Genomic DNA, 19,322 nt, shown 5'->3' with positions numbered 1-19,322 from the left:
TCACTTTTAATTAGTACTTTCAAAATGCATTGTATGGCCTGTGTGAATGCTCATTTTTATGCATGTTGCTCATTAATGTTCAAGATTTTTACTAAATTTCAATTAGAGCTTGCTTGCAATAATGGGCATATTTTAACCATTGTTATTATTTTCACTAAAAATTACATATAGATAATCTTGTATTTAATTTTGTCTTTCACATCGCCCCAACTCTTTTGTTTAAATTACATTTTGTAATTCTTTTCAGACATAAACATATACACAGTAAGTTGCTGCCAAAGAAAATATATTTGTCTCTAGTCTCTTTATTGCTAGAGAAAGCAGGAAAACTTACTCATTTTGTAACTGTTTATTTAGTTTATTTATTTATTTATTTATTTATTAGATTTGTATGCCGCCCCTCTCCACAGACTCGGGGCAGCTAACAGCAGTAAAAAAGACAAATATAATAAATCTAATATAAAAAGTAATTTTAAAAACCGCAATTTAAGAGACCAATCATACAAACAGACATACCATGCATAAATTTTATAAGCCTAGGGGGAAGGGAATATCTCAATTCCCCCATGCCTGACGATAGAGGTGGGTTTTAAGGAGCTTACGAAAGGCAAGGAGGATGGGGGCAACCCTGATATCCGAGGGGAGTTGGTTCCAGAGGGTCGGGGCCGCCACAGAGAAGGCTCTTCCCCTGGGTCCCGCCAAACGACATTGCTTAGTCGACGGGACCCGGAGAAGGCCAACTCTGTGGGACCTAACGGGTCGCTGGGATTCGTGCGTCAGAAGACGGTCAGTATGACAAAATACTACAGTGAGCCATGACTTATCACTGAATATTTTTAATGTAATTTATGATAAATCTAATCTTTTTCCCCATAAAAATGTATTGTTGATATCTTTCCCAGGCAGTGGAAGCTCAGATCCGAAGTTTTGGACAGACGCCTTCCCAAGTGCTTATAGAACCACATCCGCCAAGAAGTTCTGCTATGCAGATGGTAAGTTGGGTTCAGATTTTACACCCTGGTAAATAAAATGGCTACTCTGAATTCAAATACACAAATCTTCTCTTTGTTTCAAATGTATAAAATACAAACATTTTGCACACATATCAGAACTTATATTTTCATAGCGAAACTTTTGAAAATATAATTTCCACTGAAATTATAATCTATTGCAATTTATCAGAATTCTACTAGAGCAGTGTTTCCCAACCGTGGCAACTTGAAGATATTTGGACTTCAACTCCCAGAATTTCCCAGCCAGCAAATGCTGGCTGGGGAATTCTGGGAGTTGAAGTCCAGGTATCTTCAAGTTGCCAAGGTTGGGAAACACTGTGCTAGAGTACATCATTACTTTAGGGATCTTATTTAAGTTTAATCAGTCAAATATATAAATTTTTAAATAATGATGCTCCATTTAATTTCAGGGACAACACAACACAATCATAGTTACTAAATTGAGTATGCACTTTATTGTTATCTTTTTGTACATGGGCAGGTGCACCAAATATGGCTTTTATAAAGCTATTTTATATGTTCAAAAATATTCAGACAATATTTAAATTAATTCGTAGCATTTGATATTCCTCTTCACATAGAAATGCAATTTAGAAATAAAAAAGAGAGGAGTGATAAACAGAAATGGAAAGAAATTAATAATGCCTTTTGAAGTCAAAACAAAAATAAAAGCAAAATATAAATTTCATCAATATTGCCTTTACCCAATTTCATTAAAATGGATTAAGTTTGTGTAAGCATTTTGAAATTAGTATGTAGATTTAAATCATTGTCATTTAAACTCAGCTAACACTATTTGGTTGAAAGTCAAGAATTTAGTTCAGGCAATTCTGATAATTAAAAAAAATCCCATATATTTGTGTATGTCAATATGTACAGTGATCCCTCGAGTTTCGCGATCTCGATCTTCGTGAAACGCTATATCGCGATTTTTAAAAAAATATTAATTTTAAAAAAACCACTTCCGGGTTTGGCTTCGGGAGTCAGCTGGGAAGCGGCGCGGCTGTTTAAAAAGGTCACAGCCGGCCTGGGGGGCTTCCCAGCACCCCCCCGAACCCCCAACCCGGGTTCAGGGGGGTGCTGGGAAGCCCCCCAGGCCGGCTGCGACCTTTTAAAACAGCCGCGCCGCTTCCCAGCTGAGTCCTGAAGCCAAACGCGGAAGTTCGGCGGCCGGACAAGTGGCGGAAAAGTGGCGGACAAGCGGCGGCCGGACAAGCGGCGGCTGGACAAGCGGCTGCCGGACAAGCGGCGGCCGGACAAGCGGCGGCCGGACAAGCGGCGGCCGGACAAGCGGCGGCCGGACAAGCGGCGGCCGGACAAGCGGCGGGCGCGGCAGCAGCGAGGAGCCGAAGATCGGGGTTTCCCCTTTGCGGCGCTGCCGAGCAGATCAGCTGCTGGGCGGCGGAAGGAACCTTCCCTGGGCCAGGTGCGGAAGTAAAAACACCATCTGCGAATGCTTGGCCATGGAAAAAAAGGGCGCGCATGCGCAGATGGTGTTTTTACTTCCGCACCACTATATTGCGAAAAATCGAGTATTGCGAGGGGTCTTGGAACGTAACCCTCGCGATACTCGAGGGATCACTGTATATGCCAAAAATATACAATTTTAGCATTTCAGAGAGAACATGCAACTGACTCTTGAAATAACGTCATTTTTAAAGATCACACTTTTATTATTTGTGTTTTACTTTTTTTAGGTGTTAAGATGAGAATGACAAAAATTGTGTTCATTCCATGCTATGTTAACTTTTCAGAGCACCAAATCAAAGTTTTGCCATTGTAATGATTGGTTTAATCGCTAAAAGTTCCACTAATTTCTCTGGGTTCTGTGTGGAGAAACCATTAAAGGCACCAGGGGCTGTGTTAAATGCACAGGCCATAATATGCACCAGGTGTAGTAATTAGCAATCACAAGGAGCCTGCCTATTTGTCTGGTTTGGCTGCTGTTGCTGTATCCCCTTGTGTTTCACACCATCAGATAGCTGAATTTAATTGAGGCCACATCAGATGAGGCATTGCTGACACCTTTAATTGAATGAGCATCCAGGGAGGATTAACTCATAATATTGATTGGCTTTTAGCCACTTGCTCAAAAGTGTGTCTGGGTAGCTTATTAGTTGTTTTTATTTACACTTTCATGCAAAGATTACAAATAGGAATTCATAGTGCAATATGTTTTTCTAAATACTCTTAATGTTTTTTCTTTAAAGGAGTGACATAAAAATGCATTATTTATTTATCTATAAAAGATACTAAATGTACATATTCAACTAATGATAGGCAAAAAAACATTGTCGCTGTGTTCAAACTCCAAAAATATAATACCCTTCAAAAATAGTGTTTCAAGTATACAGTGTTCCCTCGATTTTCGCGGGGATGCGTTCCGAGACCGCCCGCGAAAGTCGAATTTCCGCAAAGTAGAGATGCGGAAGTAAATACACTATTTTTGGCTATGAACAGTATCACAAGCCTTCCCCTTAACACTTTAAACCCCTAAACTGCAATTTCTCATTCCCTTAGCAACCATTTAGATTATTACTCACCATGTTTATTTATTAAAGTTTATTAAAAAAAAGTATTTATTAAAGGCAGACGAAAGTTTGGCGATGATGTATGACGTCATCGGGCGGGAAAAACCATGGTATAGGGGAAAAAAACTGCAAAATAGTTTTTAATTTTTTTGAAAAACCGTTGTATAGCCGTTTCGCGAAGTTTGAACCCGCGAAAATCGAGGGACCACTGTATTCACAAATAATTCACAAATAACATCCCATTGATTTCATGGCTAAGGAAATTTAGCTTTCCTGGTTTCTGGCTGGTGCCTTAAGAACTATACAATAAGGATACACACACAGGCACAAATTTAAATCGAGTTTGGTAACATGCAAATTGAATTATATATTAGTGGAATCCTAAGATTTAAAGGAGCAACTTCTTATGTTAAGCAATGGAGGCTGAATTTTTTTAAATGACTCTTCTAAAGATGTTAGAGTTCTGATCTGACAGTATACAGCAAAGAAAACCAACCTCTTAACAAATGAAACGGCTATTATCAAATAGAGCTATTAAGCCAAGATGCAAAATTGCAAAATGTAAAACATTAAAATTAAAATTAAAAAGTCTGCAATACATTGGGCAAGTGATATTAAATAGGTAGTCTGTTGGCATGAATGTTTCCCTATTTATACATTGTCATACTGGAAACCTAGTTTGCTCAGCCCTATGTGGAAACTGTCAATTTGACTGCTTCCAAGTTTGCAGTTCTAGGTCTAACTAGCTCCAAGGTTCTACTAGAAGAGCTAGAATTCTACCTTTCCAGGAAGACAAAGGGTTAGGACCGAGGTCTTTAAACTTGGCAACTTTAAGACTTGTGGACTTCATCTCCCATAGTTCTGGGAGTCGAAGTCCACAAGTCTTAAAGTTGCCAAGTTTGGGGACCTCTGGGTTAGCAACCAAGGAATTACTAGAAATGTAATTTTTAAAAAAATATTATCTATAAAACTTCAACTTAAAATGTGATTGTTAATTGAGTTAGATCCAGATTAAGCTAAACTCTTAAAATCTATGAGATACTTAAATGAAACATAGTTAGAGATCTTATGCGATTGTTGTAAAATTGGAGCATAAGAGTTTTGTTTCATCTTTGTGATGGAATGTCTAATGGACCTTGAGAACAAGGATGGGGCTGTAAGATTTATGGGAAGAAATAGGATTGGCACATTACAGAAGAGAGCCCTGAATCAAAAGGAGCGGGAAGTGTGAGAAAATCTTTTGATTGATTAATAATATTTTCAAATTAAAATTCTTCATTTGGAAATATTACTCTGAATAAAATATGTTACTAACATTGAACTTGCTTTAGTTTATTATTCTTTGAAATTCTTGTCTGTACTTCTTTTTTCTATTCTTTAAAATCTATATCTATACTTATTTAAAATCTACTTCTATATACAGTACTTATATCATGAATGAAGCAGATATTGAAAGGAAACTTAGAATGAAGCCATGGTATCTGTAATTTTCTGAACAGGAAATACACTTGTAATGTAACTGAACAGAAAACAGCCCCCAAAATATATGCTTAATTATAGAATCCATTGGTTAAAAATTAAATTAATATGGATTGACTAGTTAAATGATTTCCTGGAAATGTTGTGTGAGACAATGAATAGGTGTTGATTCAGTTGAATATCAGCTACTACACTGCTAGCTTCATTAGAACAGGTCTAAAATGGAATTTTATTTCAGAGGTCACATCCTTAGTTGTATTCATATAACATTGTTCTGCTCTGAAGAGGCTAGTGATAAGTCTAAGAAAACCTCAGCACATATTCATTTCATGAAAATTAGCATCTGTAAAAACCTATATTCTACAATTAATTTGAATTAATATTACTATATGAATGTCAAGATTTTCAAGCTGTATACCATGGGTGTCAAATAATAATAATAATTATTATTATTATTATTATTATTATTGTTATTATTATTGTTATTATTATTATTATTACTTATTAGATTTGTATGCCGCCCCTCTCCGTAGACTCGGGGCAGCTCACAACATACAATAAAACAATTCATAACAAATCTAATAAATTTTTTTTAAAAATTAAAAAACCCATTATTAAACCAGACATACACACAGACATACCATACACAAATTGTTTGGCCCGAGGGGGGGGGATGCCTCAATTCCCCCATGCCTGACGGCAGAGGTGAGTTTTAAGGAGTTTACGGAAGGCAACGAGGGTGGGGGCAGTTCTAATCTCTGGGGAGAGCTGGTTCCAGAGAGTCGGGGCCGCCACAGAGAAGGCTCTTCCCCTGGGACCCGCCAGACGACATTGTTTAGTCGACGGGACAAGGCCAACTCTGTGGGACCTAATCATTATTACTTAAAGTTCAATTAGAAGTAGACCCTTCGTTTGCTACTTCTTAAAAGAGCTGTGTCTTTTCCCAGGGCAGACCTGTGATTATGGAAAAAAATGACACAGCTTTTTGGAAGAACAAATTTTCATCTTCATGATGTTATTTCTCTTTTTATTGGCGCTTTCTTTTCTTCGCCTGAATCTGGTGATTGAGAAGCTTAGCAATTTTAACACAGAGACACCTGGAAACATTTTTATGATCACTTGCTGTAAATGTTGGGTTTATATATATATTTTTCTCTCTCCATTTAATTTTTAATGTGAAATTAAAATAGTCATTAAAAATATAGTTTCCATAGCCTGTGAAAAATTATTGCATTAGTATTCGTTTGCAGCTGCTGATGCTTCTTGCTTCTTTTAACGGGGTCTTCACTGTTACTGCACTTTCTTATCTTTCCAATCTTCCTTGCCTTTCCTTTTCCCCCTCGTGGTTGGGATCTTATTTTCCCCACTCAACAGTATCTCCTTCTCCAGAGTCCATTGATGTTCACAGACCAAGCTCAACAGGATGTCATCATGGTCCTAAAATTTCCATCCAACTCTCCTGTAACACACGTAGCAGCCAACACTCAGCCTGGTTTGGCAAATTCTGCCGTGATTACTGTCACTGTCAACCGATTATTTGCTGTGAATAAGTGGCACAATCTTCCTGGTGAGTATAGAAATATTGATTACATAATTAGCAAATTGGTTGTGGGGTGGTAAGGCGCAAAAGGCTTACTGCTTTCCATAGTAGATTTAAGAAGCATAAGCATAGTTATTTTAGGGCAATGGGTCTTTTAATCATTTCAGAAATGTCATGCAATAAATTATGGAAACTATATGTACATCAGCGGTCCCCAAACTATGGCCCGTGGGACGCATGCGGCCCGCTGAGGTCATTTATCTGGCCCGCAGCAGCACACAAGATTTTACATATACACAATAAGCTCCGGAATCTCCCGTCCACTCACCACAAAAGCAAGAGAGAAAAAGAGAGAGAGAGAGAGAGAAAGAAAGAGGGAGACATAGAGAGGGAGAGGGAAAGGAAGAGGGAGAGATAGAAAGAGAGTGAGTGAGAGAGAGAGAAAGAAAGAAAGAAAGAAAGAGAGAGGGACAGAGAAAGAAAGAGAGAGAGAGAAAAAGAGGGAGAGATAGAAAGAGTGAGTGAGAGAGAAAGAGAAAGAAAGAAAAAGGGAGAAAGAAAAGGAGAGGAAGAAAGAGTGAGAGAGAGAGAGAGAAAGAGAAAACTCGGCAAGGAGTTGGGGACTTGCTCCACTTCGCCTCCTCCTCCTCCCCAGGGCGGCGTTAAGAAAACCGCAGCTTTTTTTAATAGTCTGGCCCTCCAACAGTCTGAGGGACAGTGAACTGGCCCCCTGTGTAAAAAGTTTGGGGACCCCTGATGTACATTATACATTATAAGAATACCAACCTCATTCTTTGGCATCAAGTTTTACTAAGTACTTGAGCAAGATAAGCAACAGGTTTTACAATTTCTAGCAAGATGCTAGTTTCTTCTTCTTATTACTACTATATCTATATAATTTTAGGGCTATTACTTGTGACCCCTGTAAATTTCCAAATGCCCTTTGTCTGCATTTTACATCAAAGTTTTCCACCAGTCTAGGAATAATTGTAATTGAATACAAATGTTGGTAAATTGGTTGAAATGCTATTCCTGATAGGTGAACAACTTTATTCCAAATTTAGTTTGAACTGTCAGGGAGTGGATAATGTCTGCTTGTCAGTTGGCAGGATATTGGAGAAAAACAGCTTATCTTTTGTGGTTGCTTTTACTTTTGAGCCAAATAGTACCGGTAAATAGTAAATGCATCCTATATTTCTGTTCTCAATTATTCCCATTTTCCTATTAACCCTTTTATGCTTCATGAAAGCATCCCTCCTATCAAATACTTTGTCCCCGTCTTTTCCTTGCTGTTTTTGACTTTGAAATTCATCAAATTTCTATGGGGAAAAAACCCCCAATGTCCACTGTTTTATTACTACCAGCTATTTCAGTGTTTTTCCCGGTCTCTTAGTCTTTTTATTCATGTTTAAAATATTATTTATTACTTTATTGTATAATTCCTATTGCCATTTTTTTTTTAAAAAATGAAAAATACGAAAGTAATCATTTCACTTGATACAGGTAAGTAAAATTGTATACATTTCATTCTGTTGATTTAACAATAGTTCACTGCTAAGAATGGTAGAACATCTATCTTTATAGAGAAAAAACTTATATTGCTTATTATGATTTTACTGACTCATAGACTTCTAAATTCCACATGAACTATGTAATCATTACAACAAAGCTAGTTTTATGATAAGCATATGCTTTGCAATTTGGCTGTGAAAAGGAAGGATATTGAGTTTATAATTTTTCCTACACTAGATTCCATTATTGCAAAATTTAATTGATATTTTGAGAAAAATGTTCTGGGTATAATTATTTTGCATTATAGCTTTAGGGTGAAGAAAGAATGTTGTGAATGCAAAAATTGTCCATACATTTTTGTTAAAAGAAAACTAAGTTACAAATGAGATTATCCTCAGTTTATGCCATTTTAAAATAACAATGTACCCCCTTGTATTCCATGATCTAAAAATCTCCTTTTTATATAAAACAATTATTTTTCACGAATATTAAATTTGTATTATCCTATTCAAAGTGTGTTTTTTTGTTCCCTTAAAGAAAGGAGGTGAGATCCACACGATAGTTAGCGAGTGGCTGTCACATTTTGTTTTCAGCATTCTTTATCATTTGTTTTCTTTTTTGCAATATGAGAAGCTGCCGGTTAACCATCTGCTATAGTTTATGGCCCAAATCTCTGGCGATGGCATACACTGAGAACAGAAATAAGATGAAATAAATGTATAAACAAACCTTTAAAAAGATTTGAAATTTTGGCTGATGGAATTTAATAAATGGGTGAAAATTCAGTTCTTAAAAAGACAGAATAGCATAATTATATGATTTTTTTTTTTGGGTGAATTTAGTACCTAAAATAGCACTGTTTCTAAGCCTTTTCTCATTCTTTTAGCTCATCAAGGTGCTGTACAAGACCAGCCGTACCAGCTGCCAGTGGAAATCGATCCTCTCATAGGTCTGTCACTTCCTTCTCTCTCTGCGATTCATTAAGCTCTGTATGGTGGCCCTGAAGTGTAGATTACGGTTGTTTTTCACTCGCTGGTTGCTGGGAATGGAATTTTCCTGATAAACCATTTGCATGCAAATTGGAATGCAATGAGCTGTGGCTATGCTGGTATTTCATCAACTCCCCCTCATTGGTTTGCCTAATTTGAACAGGCCTAGGACGTGTGTCAATGAAAATTAATATGGATGCCGTAATAATGTGTGATTGAGAATGCGCGTGAAGTACTGTCAGGGTAATATTGGGCCTTTTCATCACTCAGACTTGTTGATGAGCAAGAGCAAGGCATGTTATGATGAATCGGCGCACCCGTAATGTGATGGAGCTCTTTGCCGAGGAAATTTTCATAATAACAGTAGGGTTCTTAGCGGCGCTGTGTTGTGAAAAATAAAACTCTGGTGCCAGAATTTTATAATTACAGGAGATCAATCCTTTTTTTTCCACAGGCCTGCTGTTCAGGCTGATGGAATTAATGTGTAATTGCAGAGTTGAAATAAATGGTTCAGTCATTTTGAGGTTAGGATATTAGAATTTTTTTACTAAAGTATGGTTGACTTCAGGATCAGAAGCAGGCAAGGAAGAAGATGGTTTCTTAGCTAGATTAAATCTCTAATACGTTTGATTCACAAATATTGTATTATAGTGCTGTTGCTTAAATCACAAAGAAACAATGCACTAGATGATCTGTGAATCTTTATTTTTAGGCACTGGTAAATTTCATATCATATATTCTGTAATGTATTTATAACAACCCTTGGGAAACATCAATAGATATTTATCAGATGAACTGATAAACATTTTATATTCAACGTTTAAAGCCTAGGATTGCTATTCTATTCAGCTCTTATCGTGGATGTCTGCAAGATTTATTCTTGTAGTGAACAAAATACAGGATGTAAATGTAGTACAATAACACAACTATGCCTTTTATGTCTATTCCACATTAATATTTAGCATGCAACTTATAGATTGGATCCTGATATTATTCATACTAGTACCTATTGAATAAATGCACTTAAATCAGTAGATCAATATGCTAAAACTAGGTGCAGCCTGAACCCTAAACATGTTAAGAACTGTTGCATGTGTATTTATTTATTTGTTTGTTTGTTTGTTTGTTTATTGGATTTGTATGCCGCCCTTCTCCGTGGACTCGGGGCGGCTAACAACAGTGATAAAAACAGCATGTAACAATCCAATACTAAAACAACTAAAAAACCCTTATTTATAAAACTAAACATACATACCATGCGTAAATTGTAGAGGCCTAGTGGGAAAGAATATCTCAGTTCCCCCATGCCTGATGGCAGAGGTGGGTTTTAAGGAGCTTACGAAAGGCGAGGAGGGTGGGGGCAATTCTAATCTCTGGGGGGAGTTGGTTCCAGAGGGCCGGGGCCGCCACAGAGAAGGCTCTTCCCCTGGGTCCCGCCAAACAACATTGTTTAGTTGACGGGACTCGGAGAAGGCCAACTCTGTGCGACCTAACTGGTCGCTGGGATTTGTGCGGCAGAATCCCAGCAGAATCAGCAGAATCCCCGGCAGAATCAGTAACTACTGATAGCATTAAAGTTATAGCTAGAAATTATAGATGGAGTTAAGCAGATTGTTTTAGGATATTTATTAATATTGTAAATTACTGCAAATGATCTGCAATACTGTTTTTAAATACAGGAAGTCCTCAACTTAGAACCAGTCACTTAGTGATTGTTCAAAGTAATACAGACCCCACCCCAAAAATTCTTATGACCCAGTTCTGACAGCCACTGCCCCTTGTGGCCATGTGATCACATTTCAGGCAGGCAGCAACTAGCCCACATTTTCAGTTGCTTGCAGTGTCTGGCAGTCACGTAACAATTTATGATGCTTTTGTTGAAAATGCCTGGGCTCACCTAATAAATGAAATATAGATGAAATCTCATCTGAAGTCAACCTTTAAATGACTACTACACAAAATTTCCATATTATATTTATTATATTTATACCATCTTTAATATATCTTACGATTAGAATAGAATAGAATAGAATAGAATTCTTTTATTGGCCAAGTGTGATTGGACACACAAGGAATTTGTCTTGGTGCATATGCTCTCAGCGTACATAAAATAAAATATACATTTGTCAAGAATCATATGGTACAACACTTAATGATTGTCATAGGGATCAAATAAGCAATGAAGAAGCAATATTAATAAAAATCTTAGGATATAAGCAACAAGTTACAGTCATACAGTCAACATGGGAGGAAATGGGTGATAGGAATGATGAGAAAAAGTAGTAGAATAGAAGTGCAGATTTAGTAGAAAGTCTGACAGTGTTGAGGGAATTATTTGTTTAGTAGAGTGATGGCGTTCGGAAAAAAAACTGTTCCTGTGTCTAGTTGTCTTGGTGTGCAGTGCTCTGCAGCGACGTTTTGAGGGTAGCAGTTGAAACAGTTTGTGATGTGAGGGGTCAGTAGATATTTTCCCCGCCCTCTTTTTGACTCGTGCAGTATACAGGTCGTCAATGGAAGGCAGGTTGGCAGCAATTGCTTTTTCTGCAGTTCTGATTGTCCTCTGGAGTCTGTGTCGGTCCTGTTGGGTTGCAGCACCAAACCAGACAGTTATAGAGGTGTATATATGCAGTGTTGCTGCAGTACATAGACCACAGGTTTCCCTCTTCAAATAAAGCTCCTAGTGATTTACAATCTGTATAATGAATTAAATCATTAAGGTTTATATAACAGGTAGTTCTCAAGGTATAACCCAAATCCCTTAAGATCGTAAATAAAAATTGCCACAAAATGAATCTGACTCATTTTTACATCATTTTTTTTTAACCAAATTGTTAAGCAAATCAACCAAGTTATTAAGTAAAAGAGAAAATTGGGCTTGCCATTTTCTTTGGGTTGTTAAATGATCTCCACAAGCCAAAGCAGTATGCTTCATCCCATATTTGGGTAGGCCAGGTTGCCCTGATAGACCAGTCTCGGGGGGGGGGGGGGGACTTGATCTTTACAATTGTTAAATGAACCAGTGGTTAAAACTAATAAGAAACCATTTCCACAAGAAAAAGAGTAAATTGGCAGAAGGGAAAATTGCCTTTGCTCTAGTAGTGAGTTACTTTAAAGCACTAGAACGTTCACTGCTGGAATTGAGAGCATTGCATAGAACAGACCTGGGCAAAATGCAGCCCGGGGGCCGGATGCAGCCCTCCCGCTGTCTGTGACCAGCCCGTGGAGGTAGAAAGGAAGGAAGGAGAAAAGAAGGAAGGAAGGAGAAATGCAGGGAACGAGGAAGGAAGGAAGGAAGGAAGGAAGGAAGGAAGGAAGGAAGGAAGGAAGGAAGGAAGGAAGGGGTGGGCAATTAATTTATAATTATAAAATAATTATAATATATAATAATATAATATATAATTATAATATAATATATGATTATAATTTATAATTATAATATAATTAACTCAGTTCTACCCAATAATATACAGTATTGGGTAGAACTGAGTTAATTATATTAATCCATCCCTCTAAAACCATCCCAATTTCTCATGCGGCCCCATGGCAAAATTAATTGCCCACCCCTGCTCAAAACACTTGAAAACAAACACAGTACAGTAGATTACAAAGGAACTTTATAGTGCTGAATCTGCTTTCTGTAGACATTTACTGGACTAGTATTTCTGCTGGCAATTCCAAGGTAAATACATACAAGTACAATCATCTGAACTTTATCTTTGAAATGTTCTATCAGACAAGTACAGCCATTTGAAAAATCCTTACATCCTTACAAATATACAATATACCTGTGTTACAAGTATACTCTTAGCGAACATTTGAAGTTATGCGATAAGCGCCACCTAACGTTTATGAAAAACTCCCGAAATTACAAACTTTTTGTGGTGCATTTGTAACTTCAAATGGCCTTTAAATAGCCATTCACACCTTGAGGACTACCTATATTTTGTCACGCTTAAGCTGTGTTAATGTATATTTACTAAAATTGTAGTCTTTCTGATTTGTTTTGCCAGCTGAACTTGCACTAAAAATGAATTTTATCATATCCCTAGTTTTAAGAGAGATAGTCTTATAAGATTTATTTCTTGAAATAATCTGAGCAGGCTGTATTAAAAATTGGGCAAAAAGAAATGGAAATAAGATTCCCAAGAATCAGATTCTTACTGATTTAAGATTGTTTGGCAAGAAATTAAAATTTATTTTGCAATTGGAGTAAACTATTATTTCTCTCTCGTCTTTCGATTTTCTCCTTTTTTAGCTGCCAATACAGGAATGCACAGAAGGCAAATTACAGATTTTCTGGACCAAAGTATTCAAGTTCATTCCCAGTGCTTTGTTATCACTTCAGATAATCGCTACATCCTGGTCTGTGGATTTTGGGATAAAAGTTTTCGGGTATATTCTACTGATACAGGTGAGTTAATGTAATACATTAATCTTTTTCTGAAACTGTTTAATTAAACCGTTAAAACTTTTTTTTAACGCAATTTTTGCAAACCAGCAAACTGATTACCAGTAGTCCTTGACTTAAATTTAGATCACTTAGCAAAGTTCTGAGGATCCCATAAAAGATAGTTATTACCTGGTTCCAACGTTCCTATAGCTGCAATCTCCATTGCAGTCATGTGACCACATGTACCACGGATAACCTCCATAAATAAGAAAAACAAACCACCCATATCAATAACAAAGCTACAATCCAAAAATATCCCTCTGATGAAAAAACAAAGCAGGCTATGTAGCTAACTTCAAAAATCGCCACAAACATATATGCCACCAAATAAAGCCAGACTGCTCCAACTATTACAGCAAACAAGAGGAAAAACCTTCTTTGCACAAAATCCAGCCACCAATCCTTGTCCATGAATGGGTATACAGTGGTCCCCCCGATTATTGCGAGGGTTCCGTTCCAGGACCCCTCGCAATAATCGGTTTTTTGCGAAGTAGCGGTGCGGAAGTAAAAACACCATCTGCGCATGCGCAGATGGTGTTTTTACTATCGCCGCAGCAGCGAGGAGCCGAAGATTGGGGTTTCCCCGCCGCCCACGCAAACTCCTCGCTGCTGCCGCGCCCGCCGCTTGTCCGCCGGCCGCTTGTCCGCCGCCTGCCTGCCCGTGCGCCCGCCCTTCACCCGCCCACGCCGTTCGCTCGCGCCGCTTCCCAGCTGGGAAGCGGCGCTGGGGGTCTTACCGGTTGCCCACTCCTCGCTGCTGCCGCGCCCCGCCCTTCGCCCGCCCACGCCGTTCGCTCGCGCCGCTTCCCAGCTAGGAAGCGACGCTGGGGTCTTACCGGCCGCCCACGCAAAGGGGAAACCCCGGCTCCTCGCTGATGCCCGCCGCTCGCCCTCCCGCCAGCAAGAGGGGGAAGACCCAGGGAAGCCGCCCAGCAGCTGATCTGCCCGGCGGGGAACGCAAACTCCACCATCTACGCATGCGTGGCCATAGAAAAAAAGGGCACGCATGCGCAGATGGTGTTTTTTACTTCCGGGTTGAAAAATCGCGATATAGCGTTTAGCGAACATCGAGATCGCGAAACTCCGAGGATCACTGTAATTGGTATTCCATAATATACAAATGGTTAATTGAATAAATAATTACAATTAATAATAATAACAATAATAACAACAATAACAATAACAGCAATAACAGCAATAATAATAATAATTAATAATAATAATTAATAATAATAATAATAATAATAATAATAATAATAATAATAATAATAATAATAATATATTAGATTTGTATGCCGCCCCTCTCCGAGGACAATTCCTGCATTCTGGAGCTATTCACTTACAAGCATTTGTTCAATCTTCACAAAATGTATACTGATGGTTGTTTTCCATATCAACCATTCTAGAAGCCACATACTGTAATCTCAACAATAGGTTTAGGCTGGCCATTTACCTTTCTCAATTACAGATCCATCTCTATATCTGCATCAAATCCGCATTCTTTTTTTCTTATTGCTGCAGTCATTTTAGTCTTCTTAATTTTTCCATCTGGCTTCAGCTTTTCTTCTTCACAACAAGGCTATTAAATTGCAATGTATGATTTAATTCATTACATCACTGGTACACTATATTACCCCACCTTGGTTAGGCTGATAGTAGAGAATATAGCTATGGTATACTTTTTTTAGATTACGGATAAGATCCTCAACAGTTGTCTCTCCCCCCACTTTCTCTCTCTCTCTCTCTCCCTCCCTCTCTTAAATAATTTTTTTCATAGAGTAAAAACAATACAAATTTTGAGTTAAAGAGATGAGATAGAAAAAAGTAATAGAAACATAGAAGTCTGACTGCAGAAAAGGACCTCATGGTCCCTCTAGTCTGCCCTTACACTATTTTCTGTATTTTATCTTAGGATGGATATATGTTTATCCCAGGCATGTTTAAATTCAGTTACTGTGGATTTATCTACTACGTCTGCTGGAAGTTTGTTCCAAGGATCTACTACTCTTTCAGTAAAATAATATTTTCTCATGTTGCTTTTGATCTTTCCCCCAACTAACTTCAGATTGTGTCCCCTTGTTCTTGTGTTCACTTTCCTATTAAAAACACTTCCCTCCTGAACCTTATTTAACCCTTTAACATATTAAATGTTTCGATCATGTCCCCACTTTTCTTTCTGTCCTCCAGACTATACAGATTGAGTTCATTAAGTCTTTCTTGATACGTTTTATGCTTAAGACCTTCCACCATTCTTGTAGCCCGTTCAATAAAATAAAATTTACATTTTTAATAAAAATGTAAAAAACATAAAAAGATGTAGATAAGATGTAGATGTTCATAAGAAAAAAAAAATTACTACTAACAGAACTAATAAATTCATTCATTTATATTTTTGCCCCCTCTTTCTAAAGTTACTCAAAGTTTCATTCTTTCCATAATCTTCCCTTTCTAATTTTCTAATCGCAAAATCTATAAATCATCAGCAAGAGTCCATAAGAAGTTTTTCTTTTTTCACAAAATTCAATGATGAGTGATTTCTAAGAGATGTGACGTGTCATTTCACATCATACCTTCATCATATTATTGTGATGTATTGATCCTGTCAGTGCTAACAATGGCTTTGACTTCTGAGCTTTTAGCCAGTGGATATCTTTTGAAATTGAAGGCCTTTTTCAGTGACTTTATTATACATGAAACATAATACAGCTGTAGTTCCATACTGGTGCTCTTATGCTTATTGTGATTCAGACCTATTTTGGGAATTCAAACAGTTCAAATTACTACGGCTAGTAGCATCTAGAAACAAACAAATGTGTTCCATCTGTTCATTGTTTAACATTGTAGTTCTGGAGCTGGTGTTTGGGCCGCGACATCTTTCTTTTTTCAATCCATTCAGGAAGAGTAGAAATAAACTTTAATTCATTCAGCTGCACCCATAGAGTTGCACAACCTATTTGGAGTTCAAAACATCTGGGTAGCCGGCAAACATTCAAAATCAATAGTAATACAGTACAAATAAATAAAATATTCATTTCAATTCAATTCAATTCAATTTATTAGATTTGTATGCCGCCCCTCTCCGAAAACTCGGGGCGGCTCACAACAACAATAAAAACAGTATAACAATGGAACGAATCTAATAATAAAATTACATTAAAAAACCCCAACAATTTAAAAACCATACAACACATACATACCAAACATAAAATATAAGAAAGCCTGGGGGAGATGTCTTAATTCCCCCATGCCTGGCGATATAGGTGGGTCTTGAGTAACTTGCGAAAGACAGGGTGGGGGCCGTTCTAATCTCCGGGGGAGAGTTGATTCCAGAGGGCCGGTGCCGCCACAGAGAAGGCTCTTCCCCTGGGGCCTGCCAAACGACATTGTTTGGTCGACGGGACCCAGAGAAGGCCAACTCTGCGGGACCTTATCGGCTGCTGGGATTCGTGCGGTAGAAGGCGGTTCCGGAGGTATTCTGGTACAATGCCATGAAGGGCTTTAAAGGTCATTACCAACACTGCGTAAATGAAATAACAGAAGACTAACAGAATTAGATCTGCCTGATTCTTGAAGGGAGCGTTGTTCCATGTAGCAGGCACTACAACATAGAAGGCATATTTCCTGGGTTCCATTGATTGGCATAACCAGAGCATACCATTAAGCAAAGCTACAGATAGCTTGCCTCTGTGTCTACCACTCTGGATCATGAAAGCTGTTGCCTCCGTTGTGTAAGCCAACATTATAGCTGAGAAATAAACTTCTGTAGAAGGTAACTTAAATGCATTGTGTTTAAGGGCTGGTGCTTCTTTAAAGGTGGTCCTTGACATACGACTGATAGTTTAACAATTGTTTGACTTTAAGAGTGCCTTGGAAAGGGTGCACCATTCTCCCACAGTCATTTGGCCCCATTTTAGCTGCTTGGCATCAGCTTGATTGTTGAATCCCATGACAATACATATAACAGTTATGACAATTAGGACTAACAATTGTCTAAATGAACTAAATGGTGGAAAGAGATTATTTTCTCAGAAGATAGTTGGACAGACAGTGCCTTGGCTTCTAAAACAGCCAGAATCTTTTTAATTTTATTCTTCAAGAAAATATTGGAATTATGTAGTGAGATTGGGAGCCAATCCATCTGTCAATATGAAATCTACAATATGTAGTCTTACTATGATTGAAAAAAAAATGTTTGTATGTTTCAGGAAAACTAATGCAAGTTGTATTTGGACACTGGGATGTTGTTACCTGTCTTGGCCGCTCTGAATCTTATATTGGAGGAAACTGCTATATTCTATCAGGATCTCGCGATGCCACTCTGCTGCTATGGTACTGGAATGGTAAAACCAATAGCATCGGTGATAACACAAATGGTAAGGAGATCTTTATTCTGATATTTAGTTATGGCAAATCCAGATACAGTTAAAGTTGAGAAACTGATAAGACAAGGATAACATTTGGAATCCAATATATGAGAAGCATTATCCAGGATTACAGGCACCATAGATGTACATATTCATTAGATGTAATTACTGCACGCTAGTTGGGGGAAAGATGAAAGGCAACATGAGAAAGTATTATTTTACTGAAAGAGTAGTAGATCCTTGGAACAAACTTCCAGCAGACGTGGTTGGTAAATCCACAGTAACCGAATTTAAACATGCCTGGGATAAACATATGTCCATTGTAACATAAAATACAGGAAATAGTAAAAGGGCAGACTAGATGGACCATGGGGTCTTTTTCTGCCGTCAGTCTTCTAATTCTAATTCTAGAATATAATTTTTTTAAAAAAATACTTTATTAAATATATACATTAAAACAAAAAGATAACAAAAGACAACAAAACAACAATATATACATATAACATACAAATAGAAAAAAGAATAAAGCATCTTGCTTTATACATGGAATATTTGGTATGATAGCTTAGTGTCAGCACCACCTAAGTAGTGGTGTAGTTGGTTTGCAGCTCATACATAATAAAGAAAGGAACATTTTCCTTTTAATAGTTATTACATATATTTTACATATATATACATCCTTTTGTTTTCTTGTTAGTGTATCCATTTTATTTCATTTTCTCAATGGTATAGTAATGCTTTGTATTATTATTTTTTCTTAATATCAATTTAATTTTTCTCTCTAAATTTAATTTTTAAGTTCCCAATTTTTTTTCATTTTAACTTGTTTTTTTGCAATCCAGATATACCATCTGTCCCAAGTTTTATGAAAGTCCTCCATGTCCTTGTCCTGTAGTTCATGTGTTAGTTTGGTCATTTCTACTACCTCGTAAATTTTTGTTATTAAGTTATACATTGTTGGGATGGATTCCTGCTTCCAAGATTATGCGTATATTATTCTTGCCGTTGTCTTTATGTGTGATATTAAATGTCTATCATTCTTGGTAAATTTCTGTCTAATTATAGAATATAATTTTTTATTGGCCAAGTGTGATTGGACACACAAGGAATTTGTCTTGGTGCATATGCTCTCAGCGTACATAAAAGAAAAAGATACATTTGTCAAGAATCATGCGGTACAACACTTAATGATTGTCATAGTGGTCAAATAAACAATGAAGAAATTTAACATTATTTCCAGAGCAATACGCATTTTAATCCAGAATTGCAATATACACCCCCCCACCCCCCAAAATGCCAACATTTGTAGAATCATAAAAAACATTGCATGCTTACAACATTTCTTGGATTCAGGCACCTGTCATTAGATGCCTGGAATAATATTTTGATATTTGGGTAAATTTATTTGGTTCTCTTTGCATCCTTCAGAAAGCAGAGCTGTTTT

At 37.4% G+C, this 19,322-nt stretch overlaps 1 protein-coding gene across 6 annotated transcripts in view; it reads left to right on the top strand.

Annotated features, from left to right (window-relative positions):
- The window catches only part of LRBA (LPS responsive beige-like anchor protein), a 453,900-nt gene that overhangs the window by 406,883 nt on the left and 27,695 nt on the right, over positions 1-19,322 (top strand). For 4 of the 6 annotated variants that reach the window (XM_070757811.1, XM_070757809.1, XM_070757807.1 and 1 more), the window contains 5 exons: positions 903-992; positions 6,398-6,590; positions 8,962-9,024; positions 13,320-13,475; positions 17,720-17,887. In XM_070757811.1, the coding sequence (XP_070613912.1) occupies positions 903-992; positions 6,398-6,590; positions 8,962-9,024; positions 13,320-13,475; positions 17,720-17,887 (670 nt within the window). The remainder of the gene's footprint in view (positions 1-902; positions 993-6,397; positions 6,591-8,961; positions 9,025-13,319; positions 13,476-17,719; positions 17,888-19,322) is intronic. The other 2 variants (XM_070757810.1, XM_070757808.1) reach the window with 1 other exon arrangement.

Source organism: Erythrolamprus reginae, chromosome 7, assembly GCF_031021105.1.
Source record: "Erythrolamprus reginae isolate rEryReg1 chromosome 7, rEryReg1.hap1, whole genome shotgun sequence".
Taxonomy (NCBI): Eukaryota; Metazoa; Chordata; class Lepidosauria; order Squamata; family Dipsadidae; genus Erythrolamprus; species Erythrolamprus reginae.
This window is presented reverse-complemented; position numbering and strand designations above follow the sequence as displayed.